The 20,132-nt window shown below is 50.4% G+C and overlaps 1 protein-coding gene across 6 annotated transcripts in view; it reads right to left on the bottom strand.

The window, feature by feature from the left end:
- Positions 1-290: 290 nt before the first annotated feature.
- The window catches only part of PASD1 (PAS domain containing repressor 1), a 110,079-nt gene continuing 90,237 nt past the window's right edge, over positions 291-20,132 (bottom strand). For 5 of the 6 annotated variants that reach the window (XM_063347497.1, XM_063347496.1, XM_063347495.1 and 2 more), the window contains 11 exons: positions 17,440-17,587; positions 14,419-14,500; positions 12,303-12,426; positions 11,411-11,520; positions 10,839-10,925; positions 9,755-9,913; positions 8,440-8,643; positions 7,616-7,818; positions 6,707-6,799; positions 6,009-6,216; positions 291-4,744 (listed from right to left, as the gene is read on the bottom strand). In XM_063347497.1, the coding sequence (XP_063203567.1) occupies positions 4,574-4,744; positions 6,009-6,216; positions 6,707-6,799; positions 7,616-7,818; positions 8,440-8,643; positions 9,755-9,913; positions 10,839-10,925; positions 11,411-11,520; positions 12,303-12,426; positions 14,419-14,500; positions 17,440-17,587 (1,589 nt within the window). In that variant the 3' untranslated portion in view covers positions 291-4,573. The remainder of the gene's footprint in view (positions 4,745-6,008; positions 6,217-6,706; positions 6,800-7,615; positions 7,819-8,439; positions 8,644-9,754; positions 9,914-10,838; positions 10,926-11,410; positions 11,521-12,302; positions 12,427-14,418; positions 14,501-17,439; positions 17,588-20,132) is intronic. The other variant, XM_063347500.1, reaches the window with a different exon arrangement.

The raw sequence follows: 20,132 nt of genomic DNA, 5'->3' as shown, positions 1-20,132 counted from the left end.
ATAAATACGTGATGGCTGTTGCTCTCATGCCTCCTGGAGAACAAGGAGCAGATTCTGATCCCCAACAGACCCATACCACCCAGGGAATAACAACAGCGCATATTGTGTAAGACATCTTACAAGTAGTATTTTATTTTGTTGTCGTCTTTTTTTTTTTTTCTTTAAAATACTATATACAATCTGTTTAAAGCTTGTCAAAATGCACGGGCTCCCATTCAGTGGGGCTGTGCAGGGACATGGATTCAAGACAAGAATAAAATCTTTACTGTTCATCTTCATAAGACACTTCCTTTTCCCCATTACAAAATACTTTTAAGAATAGTAACATTTATAAATGTATCTATATTCAACATCATATAAAATAAACCAAGATTTATACTCAATTCTAAGATTTTTTTTTCTCCTATTTTTTTTTTTTTTTACATGGAGTATATACAAAATATACAGTCACTTTTCACTGTGTTAGTCAAACCAGCCTGATTATACCCACCAGGCTTTAGCTTATATGTACAAATATGCTAAAAGTGCAAGACTTTATTAATTAAAGCTGCCTGTGTTTTCAGAGGTCTGGAATTGTGTGGCCTATACATATATTTTTATATATAGATATACACATACATACATATGTATATTAAAAATACATATATCGGTATATCTATATATATAGAGAGAGCGATTGTATATAGGTGCTTGTGCACTAGAAAGCCCCAGAACATTAATGACTAATAGGTCAACACCGACACTGGAGCCCAGCCCCGAGGCAGGTGGCATCGGTCACGGTCCTGCCCTCTGCTTGTCACCAACGCGTGTGTTTTCGCCGAAGCACCTTGGCGGGGGGGATGTGAACCAAACCCACCAGCAACCCTCAATTCCAAATGGGTCCCAAAAAAAAAACCAACACAGGTCTTAGTTAACACCGAGGTAAACAAATACAAATCAACCTGAATAAAGAGATTTATTTATTCGTATATTTTTTTTGAGAATGAGTGAGTGACAATATAAGGCAAAACCCCCATGGCCTTGACTCAGCCTTCCCCCCAGCCTGGAGGCAGACGGAGCAGGGACCAAGCAAGTCCCGGAAAGGGACTGGGGGATTTTTGTCCTTTGGAGCATGTCTGGAAAACACGGCTCTACCCCTGCGGGAGCGCTGGGGATGGCGCAGACACCCACCACCCGCCAGCAGCTCAGCGAGTGGCGGGGGGGGGCCAGTGGGAATAAATGGGGGGGGGGCGAGGGGGGAGGGACACGGGACACACATGATAAAGTGCATTTTAGGTCTCTTGTTTTAGCAAGGCCAATCTAACATGTAAACATCCCCGCAAACCTGTGCTCCTTGCCGCGAGGCTGCGAGAGGGGTGGCAGTGCCCCCCGCCAGCCCTCCCCGTCCCTGCGGCCCAGGGCTGCCATCAGAAGGGCTGTGTCCCTGGCACAGCCCCGTCCGGCACACCCACCGCCCCCCCAAACCCATTCCCAACCCTCTGTTGTTGGACTTGCTTCCAAAGCCACAGCAACCCCAGAAAGCTACTCTGCCTTGGCTACCTCCCTACCAAGCCCTGTTCAAAAGAACACCCCCAACGCCCCTGTCCCCAACCACCGCCACCTCCGAGGTCCATTTGATGGACACCTGCCGTGCCAGGGGTCACGTACGGTGACGGGACACTGCAGAACAGCCATGGTTGGGGCAGGGGGGGGATGCAGGTTTAATGGGCGAGGGAGGGAAATGCACGGCCTTCCCCCACCCCCGCCCAGCCACATCAGGCCACAAAGTGTGCACAATAGTGGCGTCCTAACGTAAATGCGTTTATTTGCCTCCCCACTAACACTATGTGCCAAGATAAGGGGGGGAAAAAAACAACAAACAAACACAAACAACCCTCCAAAATACAGCAACCCCTCCCGCCCCAACGTCATGAGAAACCCTGCTCTCTTGGGGATAGGGAGACCCAAAAAGTAATAATGCTTTTAAAAATAATAATAAAAAAATATTTCCCACCTCAAAGGCTGGGTGCTGGCCCTTGCTGTGTCCCCTCATGTGAAGCAGCAGCACAAAGACAGACACACTGCCCCCCCCCCCAGCTCTCCCCAGGACTTGGGCTCCAAGAGCCAAGGGTGGGGGCTGTTATTAGTTCAGCTCCAGACTGCACCCAAAGGCAGGGGCTCCACGTCCCACCGCCAGCAGTGAGATGACCCCGGCCCATGGCTCTGCTGTAGCCACGCTTATTTATAGGGCTTTGAAATTTGGGGGGGGGGGAGCGCAGTCCAGGTGGTGCCCGGGGTCTGCGTGTGCCGGCTGGGCTGGGTCCAACTGGGAATGCACTCCCAAGGCACTCGCCCTGCTATCGTAGCCCCAGGGCTACGGGCTGCTGGGCAACTCCACGGCGCCATGCTATGGCCCACTGCGCTCCCCCAAACGCTGCTGGTGGCCAGGAGGCTGCTCTGCCACCCACGCTCCATCACCGCTGGCACCCCCGGGAGGTGTGTGCCCAAATGCCCCAGCCAAAGCCAACCCATGCCGATGCTTTTGCCAAGGGAGGGGGTGCCCCGTGAAAAGCTGGGGGCTCGCACAGCTTTTGTTCGCATGCCCACCCCTGCCCCAGCCAAAACAGCCCCGTGCCCCGCACCGGCCCCGCGAAAGCTCCCACGCTGCTCCGGCAGCCTGTCCTCCCGCCGCCATTCCGGGCGATGCGGCACATCAAAACCCCCTCCCCTTCCTCAGGAAAAACCCGGCGGGTGGGAAACAGCCCCTTGTGTGGGGGGTGGCCTTCGCGGCCTCGCCAGCCACGAAGGCTGCAGCCAAAGCCGAGTGCGGGGCAGATCTGCCGCCCTCCCGTTTCGCTCCTGAGCTCTCCGGGAAAACTCGGGCTGCCACAACCTGCTTCAGTCAGGCTGAAACAGTCAGGGTTTTCTGACCCCCCCGCCGCCGCTATCGAGCCCATGCGCCCACGTCTGGCCCCAGAGATAACGGAATCCTCCCAGTGCTGCAGCGCAGAAAATGCGTGGCTGGTGGGAGGAAGCGAGCTAGCTAGAGATAGAGCTATATCTACAGCACTAGATATCTCTAGCTATAGATACCCTTAGCTATACCTATTTTTATTTTTTTCTTGCATGCTAACTTTCCCACTTCCCCCCTTTTCTTGAAACACGGGGCTGCTTGGGGTCCCAAAGCTCCATCCGTAAGCACCAGCCTCCAGCCGCTGCAAAGAGCCGAGCAAGTGGCTCGCACGAGGGAAAAAGCAAACAAACGCCAAAAAAAAGAAAAAAAAAAAAAGAAAAAAGGTGCATTTTGCTTGGATTCGACAGAGGTTTCCAACTGACCCGTCCCTAAACCTTGTTCCTACTGCTAGATGGAGCTTTGCCGCTCGATGGACCTCGTCCTAACTCACCCTTTTCTTGCAAAGCTTATAGTAATGTCCTAACCCATCGCCTACGCTTGGGCTCTAACAGTGACCAAAGTTAGCACTCAACTACTAACGCCCCCAAAAATGTACATTTCATTTTTCCTTTGGAAAGACACAAACAGTAGGGACACTTAACTATACACCCACTGAGGAATAAACTGGTTTTTCCATTCATAAATATAAAATTATAGTTAAAAAGTGACAATTTACAAAAATACAATTTATTGCTGACCCTACGGGCTTGTAACATCGCTTGTGTCGTTGTGATCACACGTTTCACGTTCGCCAAATTGAAACATGATCTAGCAAACCCACAAAGTTTGCCGTCATATGCTGTTCTATGCTTGTTTGTTTGTTTTCATGTATAGAAACACATACAACTACCTCACTTGAAACAAAACAACCAAAAAAAAAAAAAAGGAGGAGTAAGGATTCTTTGTCTGTAACCTGAAAAATATCTGGCTACAGGGAGTAAAAACCATATAAATTTATCTGCACTTGTTAACCAAAATAAAACACGACAAATATCTTACTAGCTGCGATGTGAGCTGGTATAACAACAGTAAGAAATTCAGGCAAAAGTGGTGTTATGTAAATTAGCAGCATTATCCAATCTCCTGGAAAACAAAAAATTGCGGGACTGAGGTATAGAAAAAAGGAAAAAAAAAAAAAAATCCACAATGGACCTACTACAGCAAAACGAGTTATGTACACGGTAATCCAACGGCGTCCTGCGGACCGGTACAGTCTGTGTATGTGCTCCACGTGCTGGGCTTAAATTCACAGTGACTTTCAGCATTGAAGTCCTGAATGGAAAAGGTTTACCTCGGTTGCAAAGCAATCTTCGTGGCGACCTGATAAATAACCTCCCTGCAGCCAGAAAGCCATCGCCTTCCAGTTGTACCACTGGGCTGGGCAAGAGCACGCACGGCTGCCAGAGCAGCATCACAGCTGCCTGGAAATCCCAATTGACGAGGTGCCCCCAGGGCCATCCGAGGTGCCCCCGGATCCATCCGTCCCCGGCGGGGACCGTCCCTCCAGCCACCACCTTCCCTGCGGGGCCCGACCTCACCGGTCCCATGCTCTGATGGCGGCGACCTCCTCTTCTCTCTGTGTGCGCCCCGGGGTGCTGAGCGGCTGTGGCCAAGGTGGTCCCTGCAAGGTGGACCTGGCGTTCACGGCAGCTGCATCTCGGGCAGGTCGGGCAGGTTGCAGGGCTGGCCCTGCGCGTGGCGGCTCTGCTGCTGCGGGTGGAGGAAGCAGCTCAGGGGGTTCTGCTGCGGGGTGTGGGGGGACTGGAAAATGCGCTGTGTCGGACCCCCAGGCACCGGCTCGGGTCCTTGCATCTGCCGGGAGACACAAATCCCACAAGTCAGACCTGCCCCATCACCCATCTGCTCCCTGTCTTGATGCAGGGCTGATGCTGAGACTCGTACCCAGGAGCGAGAGTACCAAATCCTAAAGGTAACCTCTACCCATCGAGGGTATGAGTTGGGGACAAGCGGCTTGGGATGCTGGTGCTATCAGCACCACTAATGATGCCTGGAAGTACCGAGGGGAAGCAGGACGCATTCATCCTACCATCCCCACGGGCAACCCAGCAGGAATGGAGACCTTCAAAAGCTACTTGGATGTAAGGTAAAATCTGCAGGACGTGCAACTTCCATCTTCAGGCAACCAAGGAAGAAGTTGTAGAGTGACCTTGTCCATATACCACTTTGTGGCTGGTACCCCAAAGACCTGGACTTGGTGGTTCAGCCTCGTTAAAAGACACTGTGGCACCAAAGCCTGGTTTTCTGTTGCCCTGGAGCTTATTTATCTCCCCCAGCATCATCATTCTGCTGTCCATATTGCTAGTCCTCAGGACGTCAGTGCAGCCATAAGCACGGCTACCCAAAGCAGGGATGGCTCACGTCCACATTTGCTGACAACAACGATTAACTTCTCACTCTAAATCCAGTCCTGCTGCATGGCTACTTTCAGCTGTACCTGCTCCTCCTGCTTTTATTTTCTACCATCTTTGCCTGGAGGACCGTAACTTACCTCTGCCAACCAGGCAAGTCTTGAAGAGTGTATTACTAATTAATTATTAGTTTCAACAACCGCTCTCCTTGGCAGCGTCATTGGTTTGGCATGCACTGATGAAGATGTGCTTGGAAAGACCAAAATCACCTTCTCCAGAGATTTGTGTTGTGAAACAGCCATTTATTAAAAGAAAGCAGTGACGGCAGCTGGTAAAAAACCTCGCTATGCTGAGACATAACAGCACGAGGCAGGATTTCAAAAGAGCTTATCCCTTACCACGTTTCACCTCTACAGCGAGATTCCCGCCAGAGCTCCTCTGGATGACAAGCTGTGTTTGAAAAACTGAATATTTTTTCTGGATGCTAAGCGATAACTGAGTTTGTTGGAAAATATGGCATTGAATGGGTGCAGAGCCAACCTGGAAAGGTTGAGCACTTGGGTACGTGCAGATACAATGGGAACGGAGGACATGCGAGTGCACCAACCAGATTTGATTAGCCAAGTAAGCCCCATTTCTTCAAAAAAACCAACCCAACCCCAAAGCCGTCCCCATGCATCCTCAGAAACCCCTTCCAGCTCCAGTACCTGAAGGTAGAGACGGTGCTGCTGAACCTGTTGCTGTGGCCACTGGTGGAGATGAACCGGTGTGTTTGCCTGGTGGGACGTGAAGCTGGTGTGTGGGATCATCAGCGACGGGGAGAAAATGGGCGACGGGGCTGGAGGTCGGACGGTGCTACAGGTAATCGGTTGCATCTGTATCGGGGGAGGCAAGATCTGCTGCTCTGCAACGAACCTGCCACGAGGAGGAAAACAAGGTGTGAGAATCCAAACCCAGACCCAGACCCACCACCACTGTGGGCCCTGGGGAGCCCAGGTGCTGCAGGAACCAGGCTGGAGCAGGGTTTGCCAAACCACGCAGGGCCTGGTGAAAGCAGGCCCCAGATTTCCCCCTCCCCATCAAGCACGGTCTGGAAGTGCAGAAAACTAAGGTTTTTAAGGCTGTGCACCTTCTCCATGACTTGATTAGGCATTTGAAGCTTTGCAAAAGCCAGAAATCGATTAAAAAAAAAATATTTTTTCACAGCATCTTAGTAATCATAAAGTCCTTTGTAATTAAAAAATATTCTAATTACTTTTTCTCCCAACGAGCTGAGCTTTTGTTTCTTTTAAGACTGAGACCGTTTGCGTTTGCTTGATCACCTACAAGTTTTTCAAAATAATTGTCAGCGCCGTGAAGCGCCTGCTAACACGCGGCGTGAGAACAAGGGGCAGCAGAGACTCACTTTCCTTGCTGCCTGCTGGCACTGCTCTGCGCGGGCTGGCCACTGCCGTTGGCGGCGGGCATCATGGCTTGGATAGACTGATCCAGCAGCATCCTGCGGGGGAGGAAAAACAGAGGAAGGGTCAGGAAAAGGGAGAGGGCCAAACTCCTCTCAGTCTCGAGAAACAAATCTCGGAAAATCCTCCCTGAAAGCGTGCAAACCGTCGCCCTGAAAAAACAGCTAATGAAAAAATGGGATGCTCATTATCGTCTTGCCTAACGCGCTCGCAGAGGTGAGCTGAAACTTGCTAAATCTTTCATGTAGGAACTATGTTTGAAAGATGGTAAGACTTCTAGGGTTTATCTTGTTTCCTTACACAGTATTTTGAAACAGCTGGATGCTGTAGGCAGTGTCTGCAGATACCTCCCTGAAAGGTGGCTGAATAGTTTGGGGCAGTTGTATATGTTTTCTACAACATTACCAACTTTGTATATGTTTTACACAACTTTACCAGTGTTGTATAAAAGAAAAATGGCTTTGCCATGGCACTTGTCCTGGCTGGAGAAAAGACACCCTGGAGATCCAGAGCAAGCAAACAGAGGTTTAGGAAAGGCTGTTCCCGCTAGTTTTTCCTGTTCACTGCCTCCGACAGCACCAGATGTCCAAAGGTTACTGAGCTACATGGACAATTTATGGAAATATGGAGAGAAAAGGACTTCAGGCGCCTGAGGGTAGGGCATGGTGTGCACAGCACGCTGCTTGCACACACACCGGGCTCACCACTAATCCAGATCTCTGCAGGAGGAGACATCCCTACGCACCCAGAGACCATCACCCCCCCCCAGACCAGCCATGCCTGCCCTCCCCGCCACCCAGGTACTATTTTCTGTCACCGACATCAGGACGGTCCCAGCAGGGCTGTGTTCGTACCTGAGGCTCCTGTCCTGGCTGTAGTCAGACTGCGGTTGCCTTTCGCTGCCGTCAGCCGGCATCTGTGCAGCCACCGCAATGGGATGTGTTTGTGAAAACACCATGGGGTTGTTGTAGAGGGGGACTGAAATGCTCGTCTGCCCTGGCAGACACGTTTGCTGGGCTTGGTTTCCTCTCATTAGGTGCTGCTGCTGCTGCTGCACCTGAAATGAAGACACAGATATCCACGTGAGATTTTAAAGCTCCCTAATAGAAGGCTAAAATAACTGCTTCCAGCATGGAGATGGGAAAAGTAGGAGGAACAGTAGGAACTGAAAGAGGGGAGATTTAGATTAGATATTAGGAAGAAATTCTTTCCTGTGAGGGTGGTGACACAGTGGCCCAGGTTGCCCAGAGAAGCTGTGGATGCCCCATCCCTGGAAGTGCTCAAGTGGCTTGGAGCCAGCTGGTCCAGTGGGAGGTGTCCCTGCCCAGGTCATGGGGACTGGAACTAGAGGATCTTTAAGGTCCCTTCCAACCCAAACCATTCTATGATTCTATGTTGCAATCGCAAACGGCAGCGAATAAGAGCCCAAACCTCCCACTCGGTCCCTAGGATGGCTCCGGTGGTCCCCAGGGTATAATGCTTTTCAACTACCTGGCTTTTATTTTTACAGTTGAATGACATCATTCACAACTGACTCTCGGCACAGACTTCATAATGCCAGCTCTGGAGTAAAACCAGCACAGAGGAGATGCGTGGGACCATGGGGAGGGGGGACATGGCAGACAAGTATTTAAAAGCCAGGAAAGGGGCCGATGAAGACAAGGAAGCAGCCAGCGACCTGGGCGGCCGTGCCGCAGGGGTCCCTGAGGAATTGGCGCGGTGACAGCAGGTGGGTGCTGCAGTAGTGCTTCGTCCCCATAAGGCCTTGCTGTTGCGACTTCTTGGCTGTGGTCTGCCTGGGCGTCCCCGGCGGCGGCGGCCTCCTGGGGCTTGGGTGCTGCACGTTGTTAAAGACAACAGGGATCGGCTGCTGCATCAGCATCTTTAAATAAAAGAGACACATGAATTGCTGCAGCTCATGCGGTGGTTGTACTGCTGCCCTGGTTTCAGCTGGGATGGAGTTAATTGTCTTTCTGGTTGCTGTGGTTGTGTTTCAGATTTGGTAGGAAAGGAACGTCAATAATGCACGTTGCTTCAGTTGTTGCTAGGTGATGTCTATACTATTCAAGGGCTTTTTTGCAGCTTCCCATAGAAGCTGAGAGGGACCATGGACAGGATAACGGAGTGGCCAATGGAATATTCCGTACCACAGATGCCATGCTCAGTATATAAATGGGGGTTCGTTAGGGGGCAGGAATCGGTGATCTCTACTCAGGACAGGCTGGGCAACCGATCACTGGGTGGTGAGAGTGACTTGTGTTGTGTTACTTTATCTTGTATATTCTCTTACCATTGTTATTATTACTGTTATTTTCTTTTTCCTATTATTACTCTATTAAACTATCATTATCTCAACCCACAAAGGGTTTTTTTTTTCTTTCATTTCCTTTCCCCTCCTTTTCTGCCTCTTCTCCCTGCCCTTCTGGGGTAAAAGGGGGAAAACTGCGCGAGCGGCTGCGTGGTCCCAGCTGCCGGCTGGGGTTAAACCATGATAACTGCCTGGGAGATACCGGCTCTGGCTCCCAGGCTGTCTCTATCAACATATATAACACTGCCACAGCAACATCTCTAAATCCAGGGGCAAAGTGAACCATGAATAACAGAAAATCAAATGCTAGCTTGTGCTCAAATATTTATTCAGAGCCACGACCGTTCTGGCTCCATTACGCCTGCTGCACTTTGCAGGAATGGCACTGGGGATCCAGTGGCGTTAACCAGCCACTGAACTGCTGAGCTTTTCACGCAGGGGGGACTTTAGATTAGCTTGGGATTGCTTTTTTCTAAATAATGAAAATTACTGATTCAATACTTGAGCAGATACTGACGCCACTCATCTCTCAGGAGACACTACTCACACATCTGAGACCAAACTACCAGTTTATCCAGAGCTCATTTCTAAATGCTTCTGCCGCGGACAATTTCGTTACCAATCCGCGTGCTCAAAGGAAAAGCAAACGGTTTGGGGGTTTGGGCACCCCGGGGGCAGCGGGTACCTGCAGGTTGGAGTCCTGCACTAGCTGGAGCTGCTCCTTGATGACGTGGAGCTCTTCTTGCTGCGTCTTGATGTCAGCTTGCAGTATGCGAGTCCTCTCCTCCAGCTGCTCTTTCAGCTGATGCATCATCCCCAGCTGGGTCGGGAAATGGTACACGGGCTGCAGAGAACAGAGAAGATCATCACGGGGTGGGACCAGCCCTGCTACTCACGTTCCTAGTGACGCTGGCTTCAGAAAAACGACTGCTTTTCAGCTTTTTGCCATAGAAAATATGATGCTGACAAAAAATGGCAACTGCACATCTAACCAGTAAGCACTGTACTTGCAGAGCAGCAGCACAACCAGCTCATACTCAGTGCCTCGCTCCCCATCTCGGTCTGCTGAATTTCTGCGCAGGTGTAGCGTCTGTGCACGGGACTCCCCTGTCCCTTCAGCGTGACACCCTGCTGATTTCTGACACCTTCTGCGGCAGACGCTGCATGCTAACCCTCGCCATACCTCCAGGCTGGGCTTTCGGTTCTGCTGCTAATTGTACGGCAAATGCCAGGCCCAACTTAGGTTGTAATCCCACCCTGGGACCCATCCTTCACATCTACCTTGTCTGTCTTCAATCCCCGTATTTTAGTCTGAATGGTTACTACACTGACCTCAAAGCTCGGTGAGGATGGGCCTCATAGTCATGGTTTATGACTCCCGCTTTTCTCTTGCAGTTTTTTTTTTTCTTTTTCTGGCCTAACTCAAGCCCCTACCGGGGCAATAAAACCCTCCAGCACCGTACCAGCCTGCAGTTAGCTGCTAGCAATTCAGAGAAGAGCCTTCAGCGGCCCCCAATGGCTTTGACAAGTGTAAACCTTCTTCTAAGCTATTCCCTTGAGTGTCCTACCCGCTCTGTCTCCTCGCTGAATTAAGTGGTTGCGATAATTTGGTTGCCCGTTAACCTCAGTAACAGCAATGGAAAGGGCGCTGAAGCCATGCTGCCGCACTGGGACCAGCCAGCAAGGAGGTAAGGGCAGTGAACCGGAGCCACCGAGTCTGCCCCGCTGCCTGGCCATCCCAGTGCGTTTGACAAAAATAAACCACGTACCATCACAGCGTGCTGAGAGGGGACTGCCGGCTGAGCCACGGGATGCTGAGGGAGGTGTTCACCAGGGGCTTGAGGAGCTGCTATGGCCTAGAAACGAAAACTTTGCCTTACTGCAGGTCCATAGCACCTCTAGTGCAGAGCTGGTGCCATACCAGCTCATACCGGCGATGAACAAGTGCAGGGAATTAGACCACTCCACAAGGAGATGTGAGGATGAGTCTGCAGGGAGAGTTTAAGCTCCTGCACACCCCCTGCTAATGGCAAATCCTCGGTGTCAGCATCCATTTTTGCATAAAGGCCGTGAAATGGCCCCCAGAAAGCAGGCTCACAGTGTGAGAAGGTGTTTGGCCTGGAGGAGCAAATTGAATCCCGAAGGAAGGCAGCAGAGGAGCCTCTAGCAGCTCCCCACCGGCTGTGCCGGCCAGCAGCGCTCCCCGCAGCCCGGGACATCCCAATGCCAGGCCCAGTACACTTGGAGGTGGGGATCCAGCCTCTCTGATGGCAAGATCAAAGTTTGTCACGCTCATTTCTTTACAGCGTCGGAAAGGCTTTTGCTCGCAGGGACCACTGACCTGAGCGCTTCCAGCTGACGCCAGCCGCAGGGCTGCCTTCTCCGCCTGCCCCCCCGGCACCGACGGCCGGGTGGGAGTGCTGGTGTCCGTGTGCCGCATGGATGACGTGGCTGGAAAAGAGGTGGTTTACTGCGATACAGCACACTCGTGCCTGGGTACCCTGGCTAAGCCTGAACTCCTCGTACGCAGATGAGCAGTGGCCCAAACGCTGCCAAACTGGTCCCCACACTGCCCCTCCGTGGTCCCGCTGGCTCCCCGCCTGCTCGCGGGGCTCCCTTCTGATGCTAACGCCCCATTTCATCCTTCCCTCCATGGGTGTCTCCAAATGAGCTTTCTAACTCTCTCCCTGGCAAATATTTCAAGAAAAGCCCCCGGAGTGGTCTCCTACCCACAGCCCCGCATGGGCACTGCCGTCACCTTGCTGCTGCCCCCAGGGCAGGGGGGGCACTGGTGGGAGCTGGGATGAAGCTGACAGCAAGGCAGGCAGCCTCCTGCACCCCTTCTGCAGGGATTTATCATCAGGGACCAAATTACTCCGTAATAAAAGTTTTGTCAGTGAGGTTTGTGGTTTGATCAAATTGCTTTGGCTTAGCGGGTCACCTCCTCTCCTCTGAGCCACAGCAAACAACCACAACCCTCAGCGGGTGGCACATGAGGAGAAAGCCGCTCTCACACTGGCAGTGGGCTAAAAGGGAGAAGACAGCACGTGGCCGCAGCTTCGCTCCCGTACCATAACCTGTTATGGCACAGTAAGTTGGTCCTGGTGCGGAGCATCCCCCTCCCGCCCCGACTGGGGGACTCCCAGCCGAACCCCAGTATGTTGGAGGCTGCTCTGCCCTCCAGCCCGCTCCTCGCCCCGCGCTGGGCTGCCCACGGCCGCGCTGGCACCTACACGCCGAGTCGGAGAGGGCGGTGTGCGAGGAGCGCCGGGAGCTGTGGGACGACAGTGACACTCCTTCCCGGCTGGCGTCCTGGCTGCTGCCGCACTGCCCCACGTCCAGATAGCTGCTGTGGCTCTGGGGGGAGAGAAGCACAAGCGGCGAGACGGTCAGCAGGAGGGGACGGCGCTGGAGGGGACCTCCACCTCCCCGACTGCTTGTTTGCGGAGGAGAGTAACAGACTGGGTGCGGAGAGGGCCAGCACTGCAAAACCTGGACCACACCACCAAACCCTGGTGCAGTGTCAGACTCGATGTGCTGGAAGGTCCCTTCCAACCTAGACAATTCTACGATTCTATTCGGTCAGCCCCTCCATGTTCACCCTAAAGCCTTCAGGTTTCCCCATGCCGACAGAACCCTCAGGATCACACACCGGGCACCGCTGGCTTTGGGGTGACGCCACACATTTCTGTCCCAGGACACCCATCTGGTGGCAGCGAGCAGTGGTGGGGGACACGCACCACGAGTCCGGCAAACACCGTGGGGTTGCTGCCTGTGCCCTTCGCTCTGGCGTGCCACCCTCCTGCTCCTCTGCCACCGGAGCTGTCTGCAAATGAAAATATGCTTTTATAATTAGCTTCCTTCTGCCCGATTTCCTCAGGGATGTCACAGTTCGTTGGCTGTAGCACACTGGGGAGCGGTGGCAGAGGTAACGAATGAAGGCGGCAGGAGGGGCTGGCTGGGGAATGGTTTTATTCACTGGGGAGATGGAGAGAGATGGCTGGGAAGGGACATGGAGCAGTGGCAGAGGGACGTCAGCTGCAGCCCCAGGAGAACCTACAGCAAACAGCTCCTGCGGGGGACAGGTACCGGGTGGCGCTGAGAGCTGTAACCCCGCTGGCCGCTGCCTGGGGAGCTGTCGGTCCCAGCAGGCTGTTGTGGGCAGGAGCCTGGCGGCACATCCGCAGAGGGGAACAGCCCACGTTAGTGAATATTAACAGCTTCGGAGCTGTCACACCCAAATGACAGATGCCACCTGGCAGATGGTTTACGGCAAACAGCCCACGACTGTTGGGTAGTAGGTGATTGTTTCACCTGCGGGATACGGCTGATCCCGATGGCCGCGCCACCACCCTCCGCACGCCTCCCAGGGTGCTCCCCAGCTTCCCACTCCCCTCCAGAAGATCAAGCAATGGGAGCGATGGCTCTGCCTCTCTCCAGCTGTCTTACAACAACAGATGCAGCTTAACATCTACAGAAAAATATCTCGACTACCATGTGGAAAGGGGAAAAAGACACAGAAGTGTGCTGTGGTGACGGCGAAGCAGATGGTTTGCAAGATGGTCCTTGCTCAAGTGAAAAAGGTCTCTGTGACAGCTTCCCCTGTACATCCCATAAACAGCTTCTATAAAATAATGTCTGAAGAGCAATGAGGCTAATGGAATGATAATTACACAACAGTCCACTTGAAATTACTTTGATTACTGGTCTTACTTATAAACTATTGAGAAGAAGAACTTAAAAGTAATTAAAATGACCTTGTTAATTGGGCAGGTGTGTTGGGATGCCAGACTGATTCAAGCCATGGAAATTACTGCTCTGGTCACAATCCTACACTTGATGCGCTCCTGCCCAATGGTGTAAACGGAGCTGAAATCTGGAATGAGTGTTTTCCCTTCACTTCCAATCTTCGTCTGAGCATCAGCGACCAGCTGGGACTAACAAAACAGGTACCATGTGGCACCACTCTGTCCTTGGATCCTCTGCGCCTTACTAATGGTGACAGGTACAGCAATCTAGCCGCCAGCTCCAGCGCTACTTTTCTGCTTCTGAACTGAGGTGGCTTAACCTATCGTTTGCAGAACAGTCTCAGCAAGATAACGAATAGCAGAACAGCAGCAATGCAACTGCTGAATTTGCAGTTAGATGCCTGAACCGAGATGGGTACTTTTGAGCCGTGCAATGGGAAACTTCTCAGGGTCCACTTGAGTCAGAACCCAAGTGAAGGCTTGGAAGGAGGTGGGAGTAAAGGAGAAGGAGAAGAAAGAACGGCTGTTTTCCTAAGATTGGTAAGCGATTACTCAGTTTGGTTTAAACACCGACTCATTCAACTGTGAAGGGACGTGGTACCTTTAGAGAAGAGGATGCCAGTTCAATTGATGACTCTTCAAGGCCAAGATCTCGCCTTCTCTCAGCTCGAACTTCTGCATAACTAAAAAAAAAGAATAATAAATTTTAAATCCACTTTTTCAGTCTGGATATTGTTTACTGTACTGTGACTATCCTACCACACAGGTCACTACGGAGTTTTGACGTTGAGTCACAAGCTCTGCACAGCACACACACACACACACACACGCTCTCTCACGTACAAGGCGCTCAGAGGAACATCATCATACGGCCTTGTGGTCTGCGAATAACCGCACACGCTGAGTATCCACAGATTCGAAACTACAGGGCAGCGTCCCAGCCCCACTGCACCCAGGACGGCAGAGCCTGTATGATTAATTGCACTAATCATTCCAAGCATGAACGTAGACACTGCTTTGCAATTGTCATCCCTGGATGCCTTCGAACAAGACTAATCTAAAAGCAAAGTGCACTTGGTTACTGAAGACAAAATGGGCGTCTTTGTCCTCAGTACAATTTTCCTAATAAAGGAGATTCCCATTTTCCATAACCAGGCAGAAAAATGATCCTACAGCTTCTGTGCAGGTAAACTGCCATAGGTAATGTACGTTCATTTTCTAACCTGCTGATGCTCATGACTCAGTTTTTTGCGTGTTGCACGGTGGCTCGGTGAGACCAAAGCCAGTGCCTTGGGGAGCAGGGGGTCAGGTCCCCTCTTTCTGAGGGTGCGCAGAGCGCCGTGCAGCGTGCTACATCGGAGTTACCATCCCTCGCTTCCTGAAACCACGTTTTAACTTGTGTGCTTCAATAATATATTCTAAACCTTAACTGTATGAGACAGAATTGAATTTCAAAATCTATTTAGGACTATATCAATAGGATTAAGGGGAAGCAGAAAGAAGAAACAATATGCATAATAAATTCAGAGCTTAAAGTGAAGCCAAATTCCCTGAAGAACAACAAAAACAACACAACTCAGAAGCAATCCCTTCATCTAACATTTGCTTACGGTAACACCCAACATGTACTTTATATCCGTGCACACAGCTCTGATCCCTTACACCTGTTTAGTGGTGGCAGGTGTTCCCAGTCTGTGTTTCAGAATATCAATTTACAAGTGTTTGTTCTTCCAGATGTTTGAGGGAGAAAAAGAGGGACCAGAAAAAAAATTCACAAATTGATTCCTGACAGTAAAGAGAGACGCAGTGAGCAATATGTCCACGCAAGTTAATAGAGAAAACCAGTGTGTCGCTATTTTTCAAGCCCTTCAGTAAATATATTCTCAATCGTAACACCGTTTTTTTTTGAGATGACAGTGGGAATCCAGCAGATTCCCCTCCAGAAGGTGCGTATCACAGAGCACCCCACATGCACACCGTCTTCCAGCGCAACCAGCTTCCCACTAGGGGGGGATCCTGGGCTGAATTTCAGGTGAGGAATAAGGCTAGCAGGACAGCAGCTAACTTCAAGTCATAAACCTTTAAAGCTCTGATCAAAAGGTTTTGTAGGAAAAGTACGATCCCGTTCACGCCCATAAAGCTGACTGATTCTTAACAGCTTTAATTATTCCTACGGCCATGTCATTGCGAGGGATAAAAGGGAAATGTTATGGATGTGGTCTACCTTGACTTCAGCAAGGCGTTCGACACGGTCTCCCACAGCATCCTCATAGGGAAGCTTAGGAAGAGTGGGTTAGATGAATGGACAGTGGGGTGGATAGAAAACTGGTTGAAAGACAGAGCTCAGAGGGTCGTGATTGGGGGCACAGAGTCTAGTTGGAGGTCAGTGATGAGTGGTGTTCCCCAGGGGTCAGTACTGGGTCCAGTCCTCTTCAATATATTCATCAATGACCTGGACGAGGGGACAGAGTGCACCCTCAGCAAGTTCGCTGATGACGCAACGCTGGGGGCGGTGGTTGACACACAGGAAAGCTGTGCCGCCATACAGAGAGACCTGGACAGGCTGGAGATTTGAGCAAAGAGGAACCTTATGAAATTCAACAAGGGCAAGTGTAGGGTGCTGCACCTGGGGAGGAATAACCCCATGCGCCAGTACAGGTTGGGGGCTGACCTGCTGGAGAGCAGCTTGGTGGAAAGAGACCTGGGAGTCCTGGTGGACAACAGGATGACCATGAGCCAGCAATGTGCCCTTGTGGCCAAGAAGGCCAATGGCATCCTGGGGTGCATCAAGAAGTGTGTGGCCGGCAGGCCGAGGGAGGTCATCCTCCCCCTCTACTCTGCCTTGGTGAGGCCGCATCTGGAGTACTGTGTCCAGTTCTGGGCTCCCCGGCTCAAGAGGGATGGGGAACTGCTGGAGAGGGTGCAGCAAAGGGCTACAAAGATGATTAGGGGGCTGGAACACCTCTCTTATGAAGAAAGGCTGAGGGATTTGGCTCTCTTCAGTCTGGAAGAAAGACGACTGAGGAGGGACCTTATCAACACTTATAAACACTTAAAGGGTGGGTGTCAGGAGGATGGGACCAGGCCCTTTTCAGTGGTGCCCAGCAACAGGACAAGAGGTAATGGGCACAAACTTGTGCATAGCAAGTTCCACCTAAACATGAGAAGGAACTTCTTTCCTTTGAGGGTGGCAGAGCACTGGAACAGGCTGCCCAGGGAGGCTGTGGAGTCTCTGTCTCTGGAGACATTCAAAACCCACCTGGATGCGTTCTTGTACAACCTGCTCTAGGTGACCCTGCTCTGGCAGGGGGTTGGACTAGATGATCTTCAGAGGTCCCTTCCAACCCTACCATTCTGTGATTCTTTGAAATGTAACACACTGATAGACTTGTCCAATGGTGGCTTCCAGGCTTTTGGCCCGGTTGCCAAGAAAAAAAAAAAAGAGTAATGAAAACATATTATGTTTTTCCCCATGCTCCCTGTCATAATAGTTTTATAGAATTACATACCGTCTTAGTGTGTCAACATGCACAGCACATATTTGTCTAACACAAAACAGGACTAGAATAAAACAATGGTTGAGCATGACATGCATTGTGAAGCGTTTGGCGCTTGCTCCTACCTAACTACCAGGTGAGTGCAAACGATGAACTCGGGTTTGGAATTCCACTGGTGGTAGGTGATGTAGTAGTGTGTCTGCAGCCATATCCACTGCTGGCCTTTGGTCAGGAACCGATAGTAACAGGACTTGCCTTTTCCAAACTGCATCACTGTCAAATGAAAAAGAAAGCAATTTATAGCAAACAGACATTTCATGGTGTAAAGGCGATTAGAAAAAACCACTTAGTCCCATTCCCCTCTTGTGGTCTGCTACTGCACTAAAATGGCTCTTGTGGCTTTAAAAGATGGCAGATGACACACAACCACGTACTGAGCTTTTGTTTGGGTTCTCTTCTGCTATTGGTTTTCCAGAGTGCACTTTGCTATTTTGAGATTGTTCTTATAACTAATAATTGGGATAACCATATAACTAGCTGTATTCTTGTAACTTATTCCTGGGCTCCTCTGAAATAAGCATAAATAGCATTAATTAAACAAAGTATTGGCCTTTCACAAGTATACAAGAACGCATTTCAAAGACCGGAGGCTTGAAGTCAGGATCCTAATCATGGCACAAAATAATAATGGAGTTTTAGCAGTTTGTCTGAGAGTTTTCTTCTGAGAGATGCCCTAAATACACCAGAGCTGGTACGTTTTATCAGGGTATGTCTAGAAAAATCTCAAGTGGTGTAATACAACCGGAACATAATAAGGGGAACTACATTAAATAACCGCGTTAATTGTTCCCAGACTGCCGGGAGTACAAAATGAAACATGCTCACTTAAAATACCCATAATTAATGCAAAGTAAAATACAAACGTGGTTTAAGCAAACCCATTTCACTGCACAGTAGGCAAGATGCCTGCCCAGAGCGGTCAACCTGATGAACAGGAACTTACCAAGCCACAGTAACCCAAGTGTTTTTACTCACCTGCACACCTCTACTTTGTTAAATATCAGAATTAACTTCTTTAGTGATCCCACTAACAGTGATGGGCTTTAGATGAAGCACTTCGCAAAGGTCTTCTGGCCAAGACACCATGCTGGGGATCACTCGGCTCCTAGTCCTGGCAGAGATTTCCTGAAGCAACTTCTATAAGTCACTTTGCCAACACCTTACTTTGTCCACAGTAAGATTAAAAGATCCTTTCCTTCAGGTGTGTTATGCAAATACTCTTTTAATATGTAAGAGATTCTCTGCTGAATGATCTGACCCCACTCGCAATATAGTTAGTGTCTACGTTAAACTGCGCACACATATTACCAAAGGGACATCGTCTGCTAAAGCAGCTCACTTCTGTCTGAACGGTCTTTTAAGCAAAGAGCACTAAAAAGCACCGTACCTCAGAGCAATTAAAATATTCCTTTAATATTCCCATCTACAAGCTTGCTGCACTCGCCACAACTTGCTTCCAGCCCCTTTCACATCTTCCTTTGGGTGCTCACGTGGGAACCCGCTTCCCCATCACTGTTTTGTACCAGCCCTTTGGCTTGACAGGGCAGAAAAGTAGGGAAATTTGACATTCAGAGAAGTAATTTTCTCCATTCTCTACTAGGTCCTTTAGCATCTTATATGTGTAAGTGGTAGAGGGTACATGGTAGAGATAGGAGTGGTTTGCAACTCAGAGATGAAGCAGCTTGTCTAGCTCCAGTGTGCCAGGGGGCTCTGGAGTTTCTTGGTGTCCCTGCATCGCGCTGGTTTGCATCTCACAGTAATTACAGCATCCCACTTTCTCCACTCTCTGGGGTGTCCTTGTTTGCTTTTGACAAAACACTCTGCTTTCAAACGGAGATAGCAGAGAGACAAATAGAGAGTTTGCCCAACAGGAAGCCTATAAGTAATATTTCTTGGCAAAATATCTGATCACCTAGATGCATTTTACAAAGCGCGCGGTTACTTTTCATTACAGTGCTTGGCCATGCAAACCAGCTGGAGGACAGACGTAACCCTGCATCAGTTTCTCAGTCTGAAGTGCACGTTAACAAAATGGAAAAATACAGCCTCAGGGATAAAACATCTCACACGCTCATCCGGTAGGAAAAGCACACTAACTAATAGTAGACCACGTCTGAAGCCACCTTTTGCCCTTCCTCAGGTCAGCTCCAGCCTTCAGCAGGACATGGTGCTTCAGCCACGGGCTGCACTGCCGCAGTACTCGGGCTACACGCTCCTTCTGACCTGGCTCCTCATGGGCTTTCGCAGGTCACGGTATTCCACCTTGCACCAAGATGAACTTCACAGACATTCTCCGGTGTCCATATATCAGCCTGAACTGGACTTTTCTGCTTTACTTTCAGATCGACCAAAAATGAGCCATCTTCACCCACAGGGAGCCTGTATTCAGTACTTTTGCATTTAAAAAAGAGTCTGGATCTCCAGAAGCATTTTACTAATAGTTAAGTGAGGTTCACAACACCTAATTGCACAGGCAGGCGATGCAAATGTGGCTTTCAGAAGGCGTTTTGGTGAGCTGAGCCTCCTGGCTGACTCGGGAGCCCAGAGGAAGAACAAGACCCCGTGAACTGTGACAATCAAGGAAAAACCCCAGGGTTTGGGGCTGCCCTCACAAACTGGGAGCAGAGAGTGGACAGTTCTCACTTCCCATCTATTAATCTCATTCCACTCTCAGACAACCCGTGTTCAAACAGGGCATCTGCCGATTTGGGAGACCTACACAATCAGTTCCTGATCGGAGTGAATTCTGCAGGGATTC

Source organism: Chroicocephalus ridibundus, chromosome 9, assembly GCF_963924245.1.
Source record: "Chroicocephalus ridibundus chromosome 9, bChrRid1.1, whole genome shotgun sequence".
Taxonomy (NCBI): Eukaryota; Metazoa; Chordata; class Aves; order Charadriiformes; family Laridae; genus Chroicocephalus; species Chroicocephalus ridibundus.
This window is presented reverse-complemented; position numbering and strand designations above follow the sequence as displayed.